This window comes from Mytilus edulis, chromosome 10 (assembly GCF_963676685.1).
Source record: "Mytilus edulis chromosome 10, xbMytEdul2.2, whole genome shotgun sequence".
Classification (NCBI taxonomy): domain Eukaryota; kingdom Metazoa; phylum Mollusca; class Bivalvia; order Mytilida; family Mytilidae; genus Mytilus; species Mytilus edulis.
The window spans coordinates 67060161-67080597 of NC_092353.1; the positions used below are offsets into that span (position 1 = coordinate 67060161).

Here is a 20437-nt window from a genome sequence, read left to right on the forward strand (position 1 = left end):
TGGGATCCGAGAATTCTTTTTTCGAATTCGAGATGTCGAGATTTATTTTTTTTTTTTAAATTCGGGACCTCGTGTTTTTTAAGCCCGGGATTTCGGGATCTGGACCCCTTCTACCCCCTCTCACCTTTTTATCGGGAACATATGTCAAAACTGAAAATAAAGGAGGGTGTATCTATCTGAAACACTAATAGGCCTTGAAAAATAGGAAACTCACCATGCAGGTATGGACAAACTGCACCTACCTTAGATTACTAAAAGAGATAGCTGAGCCAATAGAAAACCCGCTTAAATAATAATGCATTATCTGTTATTGGTCACCTGAGAGTAAGTCAGTCCCTACTGACTGGAAGAATGCATTGATAAGAGGGTGGGAATGTTAGCCCTTCTTAAATTACCGACAAGCGTCAAACGGGCATTTTCGGCTACCGTTAGCGTAAAAAATTTTAAAACGTGATTCGTCAAAATCAGTCAATTATTGTATTGTCTAAAAGAAAAAGTACATTTTATCGTCCTGCACCAAAAATTATCGTTAACGTCATTTGGAAAGAAGTTTTATCGTCATTCGTCATGCCCCAAATTATACACCTGTAAGTTTGACATCAGTTGTATGTAAAATAATGGAGAAAATGTTGCGGGAATTTATAACAGAGCTCATAAAAACAAACAACCTATTCTCTTAAAAAAAACCAACACGGTTTCATTGCAGGGAGGTCAACTGGTCTTCAATTGTTAGAAATGATTGATACTGAGTGGACAGAGGCATTGTATAAAGGTTTAGACATAGACTGCATATATACTGACTACGAAAACTTTTGATAATAGTAGGGTGCCCAGTAACGATATTTATCGACTTTGGGTAAATGGAATAACATACGGCTGTAGGCTACCCATATGGCATCTTTGTAAAGAGGAGAACAAGCCTCATCGAAATATTGATATTGTCGTCGCTTGGAGTTGCTGTGGTCAGGTTTTCTTAGGTCCAAGGTCAAAGCTAAAATTTCAAGGAAAACGCAGAATCACGTTTGGACAGCTGGTTGCCCCTACAAATATGCGTTTAAAGCAACAACAAAAAAAAATCATTTTTTTCAGAGGATTGTAATTATTGTTTCTATATTTAGACCTAATTTGATATTCATATTACCACATATGGACCGAGATCGACATTTGTACAGACTTATTAAAGAGGTACAATTAGTGCCCATGGGAATATCTACAATCTGTCGATAAATTTAATTGCGAAACCGAGAAAAAATAAGGCTGTAATCATCTCATCACACCTCCAATAAGTATATCTAATATATTTACTTTTCTCGCAGTTTGAGAAAAAAGTCTTTGTACGAGTAGCAGGCTAGCAAATAAATTTGCAATTAGAATTATCGAACGACGATTAAATAAAACTACCGTTTGATAAGATTGCGTGGAAGTGTAGTGGAAAAGTTAAAACTGTCAACCGAATCATAAAGACCACCATAAGTACGTATATAACTTATCTAATACCATTAAATCGCAACTTTTAAATAATGTTACAATTTAGAGAGAAGCCAACAATTTTTTTTATAAATTTAATACTTACCAAACTAACTTCATAAAAACGTATTTCATCCTTTCTTTACCCTATAAGAAACTTTCATAGGAGCCGCGGATTGGGGTATATCGTCCTCATATTTCCAAAATTATCTTGCCAAGTTAATTGATGACGTCATGTGTTTAAACAGTTATAGACCAATCAAATCGATATTAACGTCGTTTCATTAAGGTCACCCGAACCGTGCAGATTAAATGATATATATACCGACTTGCTTGGCCAATTACAATAGCGTATTTTTAAAATGGAATGGACTGCTACAATCCTTCAGCCCCTTACTACAGAAAATGTATACACAGTTTGAAAGCTTATTGATAAAGGAACAAAATGGTAAGAATCAATATGTGCCGCAGTGCCCGTTTGAGGGATTACGGAGGTCCTAAATGCCAAAATACGTGAAAATCAAATTGAATAATGGAATGGAATGGACTGCTGCGATCCTGCAGCCCCTAATTACAGATATACCTTATACGTTATTCGTAAGCTTATCCATAGGGGAACAAAAGGTTTATAGTCAATATGTCCTGCAACACCTATTAGAAGAGTTACTGAGAACCTAAATGTTGGAATACGCGTTAACATTAAGAAATAACTTATTTTGAATAATTGAATTGACTGCTACGACACTTCAGCCCCTACTTACAGATTTTTTTACACCATTTGAAAGCTTTTTTTCGACTGATTTTTATCATTCAAACTAATTTTACTTGAAAACGAGTTTAATTATGGACCTCTCGTTTTTAAAATTAAATTTGGTGTAATTACGTATAAAGAATATTTGTACCAATTTTCATAAAAAAGTCAGTAATGCATTTTTTTTTAAATTTGATAAATATACAGCACAAAAAAAATGCACAAATGTATAAGATACTTATATAGAATAGATATTACAAATAATTTAACAAAAACAGCCTGTGTTTATCTTTTGAAACAAAAAAGTTATGTAATTCTTTCGAAAGGAAAAATACGTCAACAAATCCGAATTTTGAACAAATATCTGAAATTTCGACCTCTTTTTACACAAAAAGTAGCACATGAAGGTATATTTTTTTTTATTAGATATTTGATTTAATCGGGTAAAAAATAGCCTATATGCAAAATTTCAACATGGAATCAAAACTATATCGTATTCCCTTAATGCCAAAATACGTGTGAAATTAAGAAATAGCCAATTTGGAATAATGGAATGAATATTTTGAATAATGGGATTGACTGCTGTGACAATTCAACCCTCATTACAGATCTATCATATACGTCATTCGAAAGCTTATCAACATGGGAACAAAGGGTATATATACAATATGTTTCGCAACGCATATTAGAGGAGTTATGGATGACCTAAACGTCACCTTTAAATAAGAAGAGGAGCAATACATGTCCAATTCTTATTTAAGGTGACGAAAAGAAGTCTACGATGAACCAACTCAAGATGACATTTTTCTTCGACTGATCCGGGATTGTTCCGAATTTCAACATATCCCTGCCCATATCACTGCCAGCCCCAATAATGTTCTGATGTTCTGACAAGTCATATTATATATATATACTATTGTCAGAAACAAATGAACCGATGACATTAATTATGGTTTGATAGGATTTTTACAAGCCATGTGCCACTCGAGAAGCAGAGACAGCCTACCCTTCCGGTGTACCCAATTTTATCTCTGTTTTATCTGAAAAGGGGGGGGGGGTATTTGTTTTATTTATTTTGTGTGAAGTGTTTTGTTGACATTTGTTTTTTCGTTGTTTCTATTTTAGGTTACCCAGCTACAGATTTCTCTATTATAACTAATAACTATGTATATAGTATATTCTTTGTCTACCTTACATACATACGAAATGCTTCTATATATTCTAAACAGAGTACGTATATCATACTGGATATGTACATGTGAACAGTTTTTCAAGCTTAGAACTTAATAAAACTAGATGAATAAAGGGATAACGGCAATGCGTTAGCAACATAGCGGCTAGCCTAAAATAAGAAGCGATCTATTATCTCACTAAAAAAAACCTTTTGTGTCGTTGAAATGTTGTATGACTATCATTTGCATATACCATGCAGCCATATCCTTTTAATTTTCTCGGAAGCTGCTTCTGAGACTGCCTATTGCATCCGGCTAAGATGTCGTCCTCCACAAATCAATTTAGCAGTGGTCCCCATGGAAAGTAAGAGTTTTTAAGACTAGAGAAATACAATACATCTAGATGTTATGATTCACATTTTAAAAATTGTTGTTACGGTTAATTTGAAATTCAAGATCTCCGCTACTTAGGAACTGGTTAAATTTAAAAAACCCTATAGCTACTAGTATATAAAATTGAGAATGGAAACGGTGAATGTTGTTTAACCTCGCTGCATGTTTGTGTCTGTCCGATGTCGTCAACCTCTGCCTTTGTAAGTCTTTAATGTTTGTTTAAATGTTCATTAATATGTGCTGGAGTTAAGTGTAACGACCATTTTTGCTGAACAAGTATACATTATTGTATAAAGGGACCAGTTTAAGAACGCCTCCAGGATCGGGATTATCTCGCTGCGTTGAAGACCAATGCATTGCCATTGGTGGCCTTTGACTGTTTTCTGGTCTTAGGCTGGGTTGTTGTCTTTTAGACATATTCCCCGTTTCCATTCTCAATTTTTAAACACATACTGTATGCAATCGCTTTAAAAAGATGATTTATGCATAAATGCTGGTGGTTCTTCTAATCATAAACTTTGAATTTTGATATCCGAAAAAACGATAATGATGATGACGATGAGATAAAGGACTGAAGAAATTCTAACACAGTATAACTGAAAAATAAAAGATTCCGGTCAAACCAGTACTAGTTGATCTAATCTCAAACTTGTAGTGAGTGTGCTTTTATGCGACGTGTTCATGGTCTTACTGTGATTTTTTTTATAAAGAGGTCAGGAGGTGGAATAAAAGCATTGCTCCCTTGCTATTAATTCGGGGGTGGGGGTCACCGGAGCTTAATCAATTACGTAAAGCACGCTGGTAATGAGAAGGATAAATGTTCTTACTACAAATGTTTTGAGAACTTTCAGATATAGATTAAAGTTTAAACACACCATCGATTTATAATTAAGAGTAGCAATGTACTGAAATATAAAGTAAACATTGTAGTATTTGTTGTAAGAAAGATAACTCCAATTTATAACTTAACTGCATAACGATAGACTCAATATACGGGTTATTGTTTTGGCTTTTTTTTTTTGGGGGGGGGGGGGGGGGTTCAAAGTGAACCTCCGGCGGATCCAGTCATTTTCCCAAGAATAAAAGGGAGTTTCAACATACTAGTAACTAGTATGTCCAACACTCAAATGCATAGAACTTTAAAAAAAAAACAACAAAAAAAAAACTTTATTTGCCACCCCCTTCCCCCCTTGAACCACAGGCACTCGTCTAAGAAGAAAAATTTCCTATATGTGTTATATAAAGGTATATAGGAGGGGGGACATTTGAGACGAGTGCCTGTGCCTTGAACCCGCCACTGAACCTGGTGAAGTTTATTCCGATACATGCATTCAAATTTGCTGAACTAGATTTATTGCCAAAATTGAAAACAAGGTTACATAATTTCTTTAGTTCGAATGCGACAGTTCAGATAATGAAGATTTTGATAAACAAAGGATATTTAGTCCATTTGCATTTGTTTTATAGTAAAGCTTTACAATTCATAAATACCGGCATATGAAACATTAACTACAGGAGGTCGTAGGTTCAATCCCCGACCGGGTCAAACAAAGACTTGAAAACGTATTTTCTCATTCAACTGCTCATTGTTGAAGGCCGTACGGTGATTTATAGTTGTTAATTCCTGTGTCATTTTGGTTTCTTGAACAGAGTGGTTTCATTGGCAATCCCTAACATCTTATATTTGCCATTTCTTAATAAGCACTCGCCATAAGGAGGTAAAACCAATGACTGGTCGGCTCGGAGTCAGAATAATGTGTCCTGGGTGAGTGACATGTCTGTCTGTGTACTGGTATCATGTGAGATACAACGTTATAAGATCCTGCTGGGTTGGTCTAAAACGCCTGGGTGAGTGACATGTCTGCCTGTGTACTGGTATCATGTGAGATACAACGTTATAAGATCCTGCTGGGTTTGTCTAAAACGCCTGGGTGAGTGACATGTCTGCCTGTGTACTGGTATCATGTGAGATACAACGTTATAAGATCCTGCTGGGTTGGTCTAAAACGCCTGGGTGAGTGACATGTCTGCCTGTGTACTGGTATCATGTGAGATACAACGTTATAAGATCCTGCTGGGTTGGTCTAAAACGCCTGGGTGAGTGACATGTCTGCCTGTGTACTGGTATCATGTGAGATACAACGTTATAAGATCCTGCTGGGTTGGTCTAAAACACCTGGGTGAGTGACATGTCTGCCTGTGTACTGGTATCATGTGAGATACAACGTTATAAGATCCTGCTGGGTTGGTCTAAAACGCCTGGGTGAGTGACATGTCTGCCTGTGTACTGGTATCATGTGAGATACAACGTTATAAGATCCTGCTGGGTTGGTCTAAAACGCCTGGGTGAGTGACATGTCTGCCTGTGTACTGGTATCATGTGAGATACAACGTAATAAGATCCTGCTGGGTTGGTCTAAAACGCCTGGGTGAGTGACATGTCTGCCTGTGTACTGGTATCATGTGAGATACAACGTTATAAGATCCGGCTGGGTTGGTCTAAAACGAAGCAGGGTTCATATTGATATCATATGAAGATTCACCTGTTTTCATCTTGATTCTGCTATTGCCTGATATGTTGCAACTTAATACCATAATTTTTGTGAGTATTATGACGGGTGTCCCATGTCAGGAAGGAAATATATACCCTCCCAGACCACCTAAGGGTTTCTCTTTGCTCAGTAATAGTTTTCTGTGTTGTATTTTTGTAGACTGCTGTTAATATTTGGTCGTTTTTTTTGTTGTTTTTTTTATGGCGTTGCCAGTTTGTCTTCGCATAATGAATTTGAATATTACTTTGGTATTTTCCGAAATGAGGAGATTTTGTATAAATTTTGTCGGCAAATTTCTGAAACTTTGATTTAAGTAGCTGCATTGTTTTTACATTTTTTTAAGAGTTGGAACGAAGAATTTTCAAAGAATGTTTTTTTCTTCATTTTATAGTTTCCTACACAAATATCGATAAATGCACCTTTTCAACAAAAAACCGCTGACTTTTTAAAATTTTCTATTTTTTATTGCAAATAAATACGTTTCTATACATCTATATGCATTGATTATTTGTTGCTTAACATCCAGTGGCAAATATTTCATGCACGTTCAAGTCGTGAAAAAAATAAAGTTTTATTGAAATACAATAGATTGGGCCTGTATAGAGGAGAAGGCAATACACAATATACCACTCCTTTAGCCCCCCCCCACAAACAAAAAATTATCTTCAATTTTTGACCCCCCCATTTTAAAGAAAAAAACCCCTTTTTACATCCAAAATAAAAATTTTACCAACATTTTTTGTGTGATTTTTAACTTCAAAATTAAGAAGAAAAAAAACACACTTTGTATTTATACCCCCCATAAAAAAAATAAAAAAAATTTTTTGTAAAGAGCACACCAAAACCTTAATCCTGGGGTTTTTTATAAAACTCATTTTTTCCCCTAAGGGGAGTAGTATAGTACTTGAACGACTCCAGCACCCCCCTCCAAAAAAAAAAATTTGACCCCCAAAAAATTACCCTCATTTCAAGTAAAAGAGCCCTAAATTTTCATAAAAAAAAAAGTAAAAAAAAAAAAGCAAAAAAACACCCCAAAAAACACCAAATTTTCTTACTCCCAAAAAAAAACCGGGATAACAGGCAGAGAAAAAATTCTGTGGGATTTAAGAGAAAAAATAATTTCCCCAGTGCGCCCCAACCTTGATTTTTAATTAATTTTATCAATATAGTCTAGTAATAAAACGGATCAATACTACTACAACTTAAATTGCTTTTTACATTTGCTATTTAATAGGACATGACTTTTAAATAGACAAAATCGATCATTGGAAATATTTACATGGTTGTCAAGAGTATGTTTACATGTTGCCTAGACAATGTTGTCATCACATGTAAACATATAGCAGACTGGTGCGGTCTTTCGTTTCAAATTAACAGTGGTGAGAAGACGTGAATTAATGTTTCAAGAAAGTAATTCTACAAAAGAAATACAAATGGAAATTCAAGAGTGTCAGGTGCAGCCTCAACCACAGAACTGGTCATGGAGTTTAGAAGAAAGTAACATTTTGATAGAAAATATCAGTTACTATCAGAGCATGATTGAGACAATCGAAAGAGCTAAGAGTTTGGGACCGGTTAAACTTCCAAAAGCTCCGAAAAGAAAGGTGCAGGACTTATTTAAAGAAAAACTGGGAAAGAAAAAAAAGCAAACTATCACGACCCCTGAAGAACTTCACACCTTTCTAATGAGCAGAAAGGCGGATTTATCAAAGACAATTTCGAGGCAGAAGTTTAGTTTTAATATAGAAGGCGACCCTGTTAAACAGTTACAAGAAGCATACAAACACTTGGGAAGACATAATGCCCAAGGTATGCTGTTTAACATTCTTTTCGGTGATTTCCTTAATGCTTTGAGAGACTGGTTTATTTCAGCAAAGGTCAATACAACGTGGGACACATGGTTATCAACTCAGATAGATATATCTATACCTCATGCTCGGAAATTAAGACAACTTTCTAATCTACTTAAAGGATTTAAAGGTTTTCTGAACATTAATGTTTCAATCAATGATATTCTTTCAAAACAAGAACTTATTAAACAAATGTTAGAAATTGATCAGTTTGCCACCTTTTGGAGACAGGTAGACATTATTCCAGCAGATGATAAACTTACTCCGTCACAAGAAGTTTGATATGTATGTGATATTGTATTCCATATAAGGAGTGATCATACATGATCAGTAGGTGGGACAACTCTTTACTATTGATTTTCTTATTCCATATAAGGAGTGATCATACATGATCAGTAGGTGGGACATTGTAACGGTTATTCATAACCGGGTAACTTTTAGTGGATGTGACAGATCTAACTTTGAACAGTGATATTATGTTTATAGTGTTTGATTTGTATGTATTCATTGCACTTTTGTTTTCAAATTAAAATTTTGAAACTGATTATTGTTTTGGTAATAAATTAACCGTAAGTAAAGGAGGAGCGAAAAACCAAAGGGACGTTATATCTCATAAGTAAAAAGTAAATCGACAAAGCCATGGCTAAAAAAGAAACAGACAAACAGACAAACAACAGAACACAAAATACAACACAGAAAAAAACCTAAAGACTGAGAAACACGAACCCCACCAAAAACCGGGGTGATCTCAGGTGCTCTGGAAGGGTAAGCGGACCCTGCTCCACATGTGGCACCTTTCATTTAGAAAGATCTAAAACTTAGTCATCTGTAATTCTTGTTCATAGAAAGAACCTGTTATTTCTTCGCCTTTTAAATCAATTATTTTATAAGTAAAAGGAATTGTATTTAAAACTTTTTCAATTACAAATATTTCTTTAGTCCAACGAGTAGTATAACCCTTTTCAAATTTACCCTTCTTTTTTGTTATTCTTACTCTAGTACCTGCTTTAAATTTAGGTTTTTTAATGTTCTCTTCTTTTTCTGGATATAAATTTTTATACACTGTTAATTCATTTTTTAATTTACTTGCTTGAACAGGTGTCATTTTAATTGAAGAATGTACTGTATTATTATAATTTTTAACTAATTTATCTAGTATATCATAATATTTAAAAGTTTCATTAGCAGTAAAGTATTTATACATATGTTGTTTCATTGTTCCTATCCAGCGTTCCACTACACTGGATTTTTCTTCATTCTCAGTTGAATATAACTTTATGTTATTATCTTTTAACAATTCTTTTACTTGTCGATTATAAAATTCAGATCCTTTATCTGACCAAATATACATTGGTTTTCTTTCTTTAAATAATGTTTTAAATGCTTCACTCACTGCTACTCCTGTTTTATTTTTCAAAGGGATTAACCAACCATATTTACTAAAAACATCTATAACTGCTAATAAATATTTATAGTGTTTATTTTGTTTTGAATATTGTTGTATATCTATCAAATCAACTGCCCATGTTTGATCTATTGAATTAACATAAACACGTCTTTTAGGAAAATATTTTATAACTCTATGATGTAATTCATCTGCTAATTTATTTGTTAGATTTGTTTTAGACATTTTTAAGTAACTAAAATGTTTTCTTAAAAAATGGAGGCAAAAAAGGATAAAATTTTATCCAAGCGAGGAGATTCATATAAACTTGTTTTGACAAAAGAATATAAACATAAAGCAAGTATTTATGTATTTAATTATAAAATTAGTCTAAAGGATGAAAAACAAGAAACATTTACAAATGCTTTTGAACACATGGTAGACTATTCCATAAAAGATTACCCTAATGGAAGAATTAAAATAGTACCTATTCATGAAATCATAATTACTAAACATAAAAGCTGGCCTATAAGAACATATAATACAGTTAAAAAGTTATTCATGGATCAAATGGAAAGATTATTAAATAGTGCTGAAGAATTAAATTTAGAAGAAGTTATTTTTGAAGTTACTGTTATCCCTAATAGAAAAGGAAAAGGTAAAGCTTTAAAAATATTAGATGTCACAAATAAAAGAAGTATTATCCAAATAAAAAATGATGATACAATATGTTTATCAAGGGCAATTGTAACTTCTTTAGCTTCAAATAAGTTATTAAAAGATTTTACAGATTCTCAATTAAAACATATCAATGAAGGTAGACCATTACAAAAAAGAGTTGCTGAAGATTTACATGAACAATCAGGAGTAGAAATAAAAAAAGAAGGTAATAATTTAGATGATTTAAAAGCTTTTGAAAATTATCTTAATATTAGGATAATTGTTTTTACATCAAATAGTACAGAATATATTGTATATAATGGTAATGAAGAATATAATGAACAAATATATTTATATTATCATGATGAACACTTTGACACTATAACAAATATAACAGGATTTTTAGCTAAACGTAGGTTTTGTAAAGTATGTTTAATTGGTTATACTGAACAACATACATGCAAAGATAACACAGTAACAACTATCAGAAAACAACATATTTGTGATAAATGTAACAAAACATATACAGGCAAAAATCACAAATGTGGTGAAAAAATATGTTTAATATGTTATGAAAAATACACGGAAAGTAATGAAGAACACTTATGTTATATGAAACCATCAGTACCAAAACAAGTAAAAAATAATAAATATATATATTTTGATTTTGAAGCAAATCAAGAAACAGGAATACATATAATGAATTTTTGTATAGCTTACGATTTAGAAAATATTTATTGTTTTAAAAATAACTATGTAAAAGTATTTAAATGTGATTTCAATATTGATAATTTAAACTTGTTAGAATTAGACATAGATGATTGTTTTAGTGATGTAGAAAAAATTAAATATGAAACCCCTATAGGAAATTCTGTAATAGACAACTTTTGTAAATATTTCATAAGAGACAAATTTAAAGACTACACTTTTATTTCACATTATGGAAAAGGTTATGATATGCAACCGATTTTAGGATACATTGTAAAAAATAAAATTGAACATAACATAATTTCTTCTGGACTAAAATTAACAGCTATTTTTATTAAAGGAATAAATTTAAGATTCATAGATTCTATAAATTTTACATTATGTGGATTAGCTGCTTTCCCAAAAACATTTGGATTTGTGGGTAACAAAGGTTATTTTCCACATTATTTTAATACAACAGAGAATCAAAAATATGAGGGAATTTATCCTGATAAAGAATATTTTGGTTATAATACTATGACAATTAAAAATAAAGAATTATTTGATGAATGGTATAATAAAGTTAAAGAAAAAGAATTTAAATTCTATAAAGAAATATTTTATTATTGTCTATTGGATGTTTTAATTCTTGCCAAAGGTTGTACCTTATATAGAAAATTATTTTTAAATATATTCAATAATTGTATCGATCCATTTCAATATATTACAATTGCTCAATGTTGTACAAAAATATTTAAAACATTAATGTTGACAAATGAAACAATTGGAATTCACAAAAAGATGACAATTAAAGAAGTACATTCACAAAAATCAATACAATGGTTAGAGTATATTTCTTTAGAATATAATATAATGATTCAACATGCTAAAAGAGGAGGTGAAAAGAAATTATTCATTAATAATAAATGTTATAAAGTCGATGGTTATTATTATGATAGAAAAAATAAAATGCGTAATGTTTATGAATTTTTTGGATGTTATTGGCATGGATGTCCAAAATGTTATAGTCCTGAAGAAATATGCAAAAAAGATAGAAATAAAAAAACTATGAAAGAGTTATATAATGAAACTAAAGAAAGACTTAAAATTATTAAAGATAATCTAAAACCAAATGTAAAAATTCATACAATATGGGAATGTGAGTTTGATCAACAAAAATATCCTGAAGTTGATCCACATTTAAAACCTATTGATAAAAGAGATGCATTTTATGGAGGAAGAACAGAAACTATTCAATTATACAATAATCTTTCTGATTTAAAAGGTAGATATGTAGATTTTTGTTCTCTGTATCCATCAGTAAATAAATATTGTAAATATCCTATAGGACATCCTATTACATATACAGATATTTCTGTAGATGATTATATAAAAAATAATTATTTCGGAATAATGAAATGTAAAATATTACCACCTAAAGGATTGTATCACCCTGTTTTACCTTATAAACAATCAACTAGTGATAATACACATAAATTACTTTTTGGATTATGTAGAACATGTATGAATAAAATATCTTTTAAATGTCCCCATAGGAAACACATAGATGCGTCAAGCGATCCTACTTTAAATAAACATGATAAAATACATGAAATAAAAAGATGTAAAGAATGTAAAAATATTAAAAATGAAAAATGTATACATTCTGATGAGGAAAGAGTTATAGTAGGTACATGGTCTACAATAGAAATAGATAAAGCAATAGAAAAAGGTTATGAATTACAAAAAATATATGAACTAGAACATTTTGAAAAAACATCTACAGATATATTTAAACTTTATGTAGATACGTTTATGAAATATAAACAAGAAGCTTCAGGATGTAAATGTGATCCTAAATATTGTAAAAATGATTGTAAAAACGATAAAGAATGTAAAACAAAAATACAATACATTATAGATAATACTGCTTATGATCTAGATATTGACAAAGTTAAGTACAATTCAGGATTAAGATTTATAGCTAAAATATGTTTAAATAATTTATGGGGACATTTTGGTATGAGAGATAATTTTACACAAAAAGAATATTGTTTTACTTTAGAACATATAACTAAAATAGTATTTAATGAAAAATATAAAGATATAAGTACTATGATATTAGATGAAGATATTGTTTTAACAGAATATAAAAATAAAGAAGAATACTCTAAACCTAATCCAAGTGTAAATGTTTATATAGCTTTGTTTACAACAGCACATGCTAGATTAAAATTATACGAACTATTGGATATTCTACAAGAAAGAGTTTTATACATGGATACAGATTCTTGTATTTATAATGATGATGGTTCTGAAGCTTGTAAAAAGATAGAAAGTATGATGGGAAATAAATTAGGAGATTTAACAGATGAAATTGTTTCAAAACATAACGCTAATCATATAAAACAATTTATATCTGCTGGTCCAAAAGATTATTCTATGAAACTAGATACAGAAAAACTAGTTAGCTGTTGTAAAGGTTTTAGATTAAATGCTGAAGTAGAAAACAAGATTACATTAGATAAAAAAATAAAAATAGTTACTGATGAAAATGAAAAATATGAAACTGTAAAATATAATAATATAAAAATAGGAAAAGATCATCAACTTAAAACAGTTAAACAAGTTAAAGCTTATGATTATATGTTTGATAAAAGAATGGTATATTGTGAAAATGAAAATCTAATTAGAAGTTTTCCTTATGGATATTAAAAAATATATAATTTAAATTTTTATTTTAAAAAATAAAAGACTAAAAAATGATTGAAGCTTATACTGAGAAAGATGATCCTGACGCTAAAGTTATATTAGGAAGAATAATGTTATCAGATTATCAGATATGTTGTTTAAGAGATGATGGAGAATGTCCTTTGACTCCAAAACAAATGGAAGTAATGGAAAAGTTTGATGGTAAAAAGTTATCTAAGTTTCCTCCTGGTTGGGATGCTTTTATTAGACCAGATAAAGTTTATGAATATGTTTTTGAAAAACCATGTCCTGAAATTTCTTTTTAAGAATTTTTTATTTTATTTTATTATTTCTCTATACCCCCTAAAAACAGAAAAAGTACAGGAATAGTACATACTTTTTTCTGCAATTTTGCTGTTTTTACCAGGAAAAGTAAAGAAATTAGGGATTCTAATTTTTATCAATTTTTTATTTTAATTTCCAAACAATAAAACCAGTTAATGCCATACCACCAACAACAAATGCAATCTCTCTATTTTTCTGGTCTTCTGATGGAGTATAAAAATCACTTAATGTAGGTTTAGGTGATAATGAAGTAAATTTTTTATTCGTGACACGATAGTATAGTTTCATTGCCTGGTCAACATCATCAAAAGTCTGAACCGCATGATGTTCCTTTTGTAATTGTTCATTTATAAAATCTAATCTTTGTATTCTTTTTTTATTCCATTCTGATTGTGCTTTTTCTAATTTTTCTATAGCTTTATCATGTCTTATTTTCTCTTCATTTGCATTACTACCAATATGTGAAAATAAATAATTACTCCCTGAAAATGCAAAAGCATTTGTTATTGCCCCACCAAGCATCATTGTTAAAGCACTTGCCATTTTATAAAAACAAAAATTACTTCATAATATCAGCAGGTATAATACCTTGCTTAATCAACATATCTTTTGTTGCCATTGCAAGTAATATATCAATGGATAACATTACAACATCATTCATATTAAAATCCACTTTTGGTGCTGGCCTCCTTAATACCTTTTTACCTATTTCTGCATATCCAACTGTTAACAATGTTTCCACTCCAGCATGATATAACATATTTGCTATTTGTTTTCCGTCTTTTTGAGTTGTCATTTTAATGTACTAAATTTAATTAAATTCAAAAGGATCAATTTCTTTCTTTTGTTTTTCTGGTTTTGTTATTTCTTTAATCATTCTTTCTGGTTTCTTACTTTGGTTGTAAAAAAACAATCCCAATCCAACAATACTTATAGAAAAAAGTACAAATTTATAATCAACTAGGGAACTGGAGTGTTTCTCAACCGAAGGAATATGTTCGTTTGATTCATAATCTGTTTCTGTATCAGAATCTTTTGTTATTTGTTTGATTTTTGAATTTTCTTTTTTTAATTTTTCCACTTCTTTTTTTCTCAATTCTGCATTTCTTATTCTTACTTCTGCACCTTTCTTACCAGCAGCTACTCTTTTTGGGTCTTTTGGTTTGGGTTTTTTAAATACTTCTTTTTGTTCAGGATTTTCATTCATCATTTTTTATGTCATTTTTTTCATCTTTTTTTTGGAAATCGAGCGAAGCGAGTGGTTCGATATGTCTTGCTGTTGTTAATATTGCAGTAAAAGGAGCAAGATACATTCCATATCTATAGTACAGTTCACAACATGTATTAGTTAAAGCATTATTGATAAAAGGATCTTCCTCTAAGTCTTGTATCAAAATTGGTGGATTAACAACTTTGAAAAACTTTGATACACCCATAACATATAAATTTATAAAAGAGTTTCCTAATGTCTTGGTCATACTAGCTCCCAATCTTGCTTCATATTTACAGTATAGTTTGTTTATTTGTTCTGTTGTCATTTTATCAATATCCGACAGTTGTAATTCTTTACCCAGATATTGTTTACTACTCCCACCAGCAACAACAGCTGATAATCTTTCGCGTTTTTTTTCTTGAAGGGAACCGTTCACTTCGCTCGCTTCATCATCAATATTTATGTGTTCCACAATTTGCTCGCTTAATAATTCTTCAGCATTCATTTTATACGTTTCAAAAAACGGATATAATTTATTTTTAACTTTAAAAAAATTAAATACAACATATCCAACCAATGATAAGACTGCAGTGTTTGTTGCAATTGTTAGTATTTCCAACAGCATTGCTTTTTTTATTGCTTATTTTTGGTTAAATTACTTAAGAATTACTTATTTTGGTTAAATTACTTAAGAATTACTTAAGCATTACTTAAGAATTATTTTGCTTATTTTGGTTAAATTACTTAAGAATTACTTATTTTGGTTAAATTACTTAAGAATTACTTAAGAATTACTTAAGCATTACTTAAGCATTACTTGAGAATTGCTAAAAAAATCAATTAAGTAACCAATAATCAGTAGGTTGATCTGTCTTTAATATTAATTTACGATGTTTCTTTTTTTTAAGTTCTTCCTTTATTCTTTGTCTTTCTTCCAAAGTAGGAATAACATCATTTTCTCTTAGACAATTATCAAAACTATCTCTATCTTTTGTGTAGAACATGCATAACCATTTTGTTTGTTCTCTTAAATCTTTTAAAACAGAGTTGTATCTCTGTGAAATGACCCACACTGATTGTTCCGCATGTCTTCCTGAAAATGCAAGCTCGGACAGCATATCTTTTTTCTTTGTTAGTTCTTTTGTTGCACTGCAGTCATCAATGATATATAATGTTGGATGACCAGCATATTTTTTAAAGAACATTCTTAGTAGTTCTTGTAGCTTCTCTTCTTTATAAAGGGAACCGTTCGCTTCTCTCACTTCAACAATAGGATTAACAATTATTAGATTTTTTGTTTTTGGTTTTCTAACATCATCAATCCATTCACGATTTTTGTATGCTTTGTTCCATTGGATGGTTGGACAAAGAATAATTATATATTTGAAAACTCCACTATATTCTCCTTCTAATAAATCAAGAACAAACTCTGTTTTTCCACATCCTGTTTGTCCACATATAATAGCACAATGGGGATATTTTGGTAATTCATAAAGGGAATCGGAGTGTATCTCTTCCATTTTTAAAGGGGAACCTCTAGTAATTAACTTCTTTAAATCTTCCATCTTCAAAATTAATTTGTGCATCTTGTATAACAAACAGATAAACATTTATTAATTTATTTGCTCCTGCTGTTTTAGTTATTTGGATAGTAATACCTTCAGAAGCATTTTCAATTCTTCTACCTGAACCGTGTAACGAATTGTCATCTGTTGAACGTAAATCTAACCATAATGCATAATTAGTTGTAAGATATTTTTCTAATGTTGTATAGGATAAATTTAAATCCTTTAAAACTTCTTCTGTTGTTTTATTTCTTTTTGAATTTAAAGCAAAGAATTTATTTATTTCATCCCATTGTTGATATGCTTTCATTCCTTGACTGTATAGTTGATTTGGAACACCTTCTATTGTCATTTCTACTTTTGTTATGTTAGGATTATAATAAGTTTCGGTACTTGTTCTTTCAGGATCTTCGAACAACATTAGAATTCCTTTCATACTTCTAGCTGGAACATTTAAATTTATATTCCACAATGTATCAGATTTGTTTTTGGTTATTTTTCTATGTCTTAGTATTCTATCGTACAAAATAACCATCTTACCATTAACTTGTTGTCTTATCTGTCTTGCTAATTCTGCATCAGTAACCATATCAAATTCTAAACAAATGTTTTTGATTGTATAACTTGCAGATGTATCTGTTGATTTAATAACATTGCTATAATTATTAAATGTAAGTTCATATTCAAGTCTATCACCAAGACCTGCTTGATAAAAAGGCATATGAGTTTCTAATAGTTCAAAATCAAGTGGGATACAAAATCTTGCACCATATGCAGTTGCAATTGCTTCATCGCCTGTGTCTGATGCTTTATCATCCGCACCAACTCTGTGTTTTAACATGTTTGTTTCACCAATACCTTGGTATGCCATATTTAAACGTTCAGATGTAGATTTCCATAAATCAACATAACAATGATAAATATCACTATCATCAATTGACATAATTTCATTTCCACTTATACGAATTGTTGTTTTTTTAACTATTGTTCTTCCTATGTTTTGATATATAGTTGCATTGTCGTCTGTAGATGTGAGTTCTATTTCAAATGCCAATCTGGTTGTTCCAGGAACAATAACATCATTATTGCTTAGATTGGGGAATCTCACTAATAGCTGTTGATTTTGATCAATAGTTGAAGGATTATTTGTTATTGATACACTTTGACGAATACCTTTCACACCACGGGGTTCTCTTATTTTTCTGTAAGGATTTAATTTGTTTCCGTATGCCGACATTTTTAAGGATTAAATTTGTTATAAAAATAATTCAATTACCACTGATACTAGAGTATTGATACATGTATAATTATTAGTCATACTAATAAAACTTATTAAATCTCCAGCCTTAACTTCAAAAGGTGTATAAAAGTTATTAAAACCGTGTGTGACACCATTATCCAAACTCATTTTGTAACTAGTTGACTTATCATTAACAATCATCTTAATGGCTATAATATCTGTGCTTGTTCTTAAACTTACTAAACTAATACCCAATATTTGTCCTGGAAAGTTCATTACATAATAACCACCACCATCACCAAAATTAAACTTTTTATTTCCATGTATTGGACCATCAATTCCAGCATATATACTTATTATTTTTCTGTCTGGTTTATTTTTAATATTACTAACTATATTTTCAACATTTAAAACTCTGATGCTTAGGGCAGCGACACTCCGATGTAAATTTTTATCCTTAGTATCCATTGTTTGAAGCTCACTCTTCATATTTAATATTTCTTTTTCTACGTTTTTTTTTTTGACACCAAGTATGCTCATTTTATTAAATAAATTATATAACTTCTAAAACACAATTAATTGGTAAATGATTAATTATCTTGTTATTATTTTCATCTCTTATTTCTAATTTCAATTCTGTTATAACATCATTTACTAAACACTTATATTCCGGATGCTCAAATCTCGCTGTTATAACTTCACCAAACTCTTTATTCTCGACTGGAATAACAGCCAATAATGTACTTGGCTTACCATCAAGATAATTATGAGAAGTGCTAACTTGTTCCAAATGGATATATAATGATTTATGGATAGCAAAATCCACAAATTTGTTTCCATAATGTAATTCATTAGGTTCGAATTTACGTTTATTATTAAACCCTAACATATTTCCCAAACCCTTACTTATCTTTAACTCAGTAGTAGTGTTTAATGAAGCGATACCATTTGCTTCATTTACGGATAATACAATATTTTCTTTTTGAAATTCATCCACTATTTGTTGAAAACTATAATAACCATTCATAATCCTTTGCTGTTCCTCTCCGGTTTTTGTTATAAACCCATGATAAACATTATACCAACCTATACTGTATCTTATAAATTTCAAACCAATACGTTTATTTCCATTTCTGTTATTTATGTATTGTTCTAAGTTTATTGTATTATCAATATTTGAAATAGTATGAAACATTTTTAATATAAAAAAATGATAACAAAAGAATTTAAATATAATCCTAATGTTTCATATAATCCAGGTATTAAATATTCTGAAAAAGATCATCAATTAAAAACAAATCTTGTAAATCAAACGATATTTGTAAATCAAAAAGAGAACTTTAAAACATCTTTTCCTGATTTATTTCAAAACTATCAAAACCCATCAATACACACTAACGAACCATGGAATACATGGATTCATTCTTCATTTGATTGGTGGCAATGTCAATTAAACTTTGCAGTATGGTGTGCAAGTACAGGATGTGGGATTTCTTATAATGATCATATACAAAATACTTCAAATCTTACAAAGTCTTTTTATATGTTTCATTTATATTATTGCATTGCAAGAATGTTAAAAGAACTTAAATCACCTTTACCAACAGATTCTTCTTTCTGTTATTACAAGAACCCATATGACAAAGCTGCATACCAGAAATTATGTGATGAATTTAATATTTCTCCAAATACAGATTGGAGACAAAAACTAGAATCATCATGTCAAGGATTAGGAAGTTTTGAGCAATATTATAAACCAAGTGGTGAATATAGACAAAATCATAAAAAGGATGGTCCATTCTTTAATATTCGTGATACAATTTATCATGAAAAAGATATAAGTATGGCTTGGACAACATTTATTTTAGATAAATCAGAAGGTTTTACACGAGCAGGTATTGAACGTATTAATGAAAGTATTAAAATTTACGTATGGGCTTTGTTGGGTGCTCAATCTCAAACAAAAACAGAAATTTTAAAAGTAGGAACAGGATTTGATGCACAAAAACAATTCTTAGCAAATGTACAAGATGTTATTAATAGTCCTATTGATTTACCCACTCAGATATCAAATTATCAAAATGTTTTAAAATACGCAAGAAGTAAAGTTGATTATGCTTATGGACTTGGTTTATATATGTCTCCCAGTGATATGGTTTTACAAATTGGAAGTATTGTTGGTTATAATAATAAAATTATAATTGCAACAGAAAATCAAACACTTGGGTTAAATGATGATTTAAATAATAAAAATTTTGATCATGTTGATTTTAAACCAAAAGAACCTGTAAAACCACAAGAACCTATAAAACCTGAAGAGCCTAAAGAACCAAAAATAGATCCAATAAAAAAAATTGAACATGAAGATCATGAAGATAATAAACAAGCAATAATATTTGTAAGTATTGTAATAGGATTTACAGCACTTTATTTTTTCAAATAATCTCTAGCAGCAGTAAACAATAAA

General features: G+C 30.4%; 1 protein-coding gene across 1 annotated transcript; it reads left to right on the top strand.

The window, feature by feature from the left end:
* Positions 1 to 9845: 9845 nt before the first annotated feature.
* On the top strand, positions 9846 to 13631 carry LOC139492921 (uncharacterized). Its single transcript, XM_071281070.1, has one exon. It carries the CDS (start codon positions 9846 to 9848, stop codon positions 13629 to 13631), a length of 3786 nt encoding a protein of 1261 aa, XP_071137171.1.
* Positions 13632 to 20437: the final 6806 nt, after the last annotated feature.

Excerpts from the sequence above, each read along its gene's own strand:
- LOC139492921 (XM_071281070.1), top strand. The coding sequence starts at position 9,846 with ATGGAGGCAAAAAAGGATAAAATTTTATCCAAGCGAGGAGATTCATAT.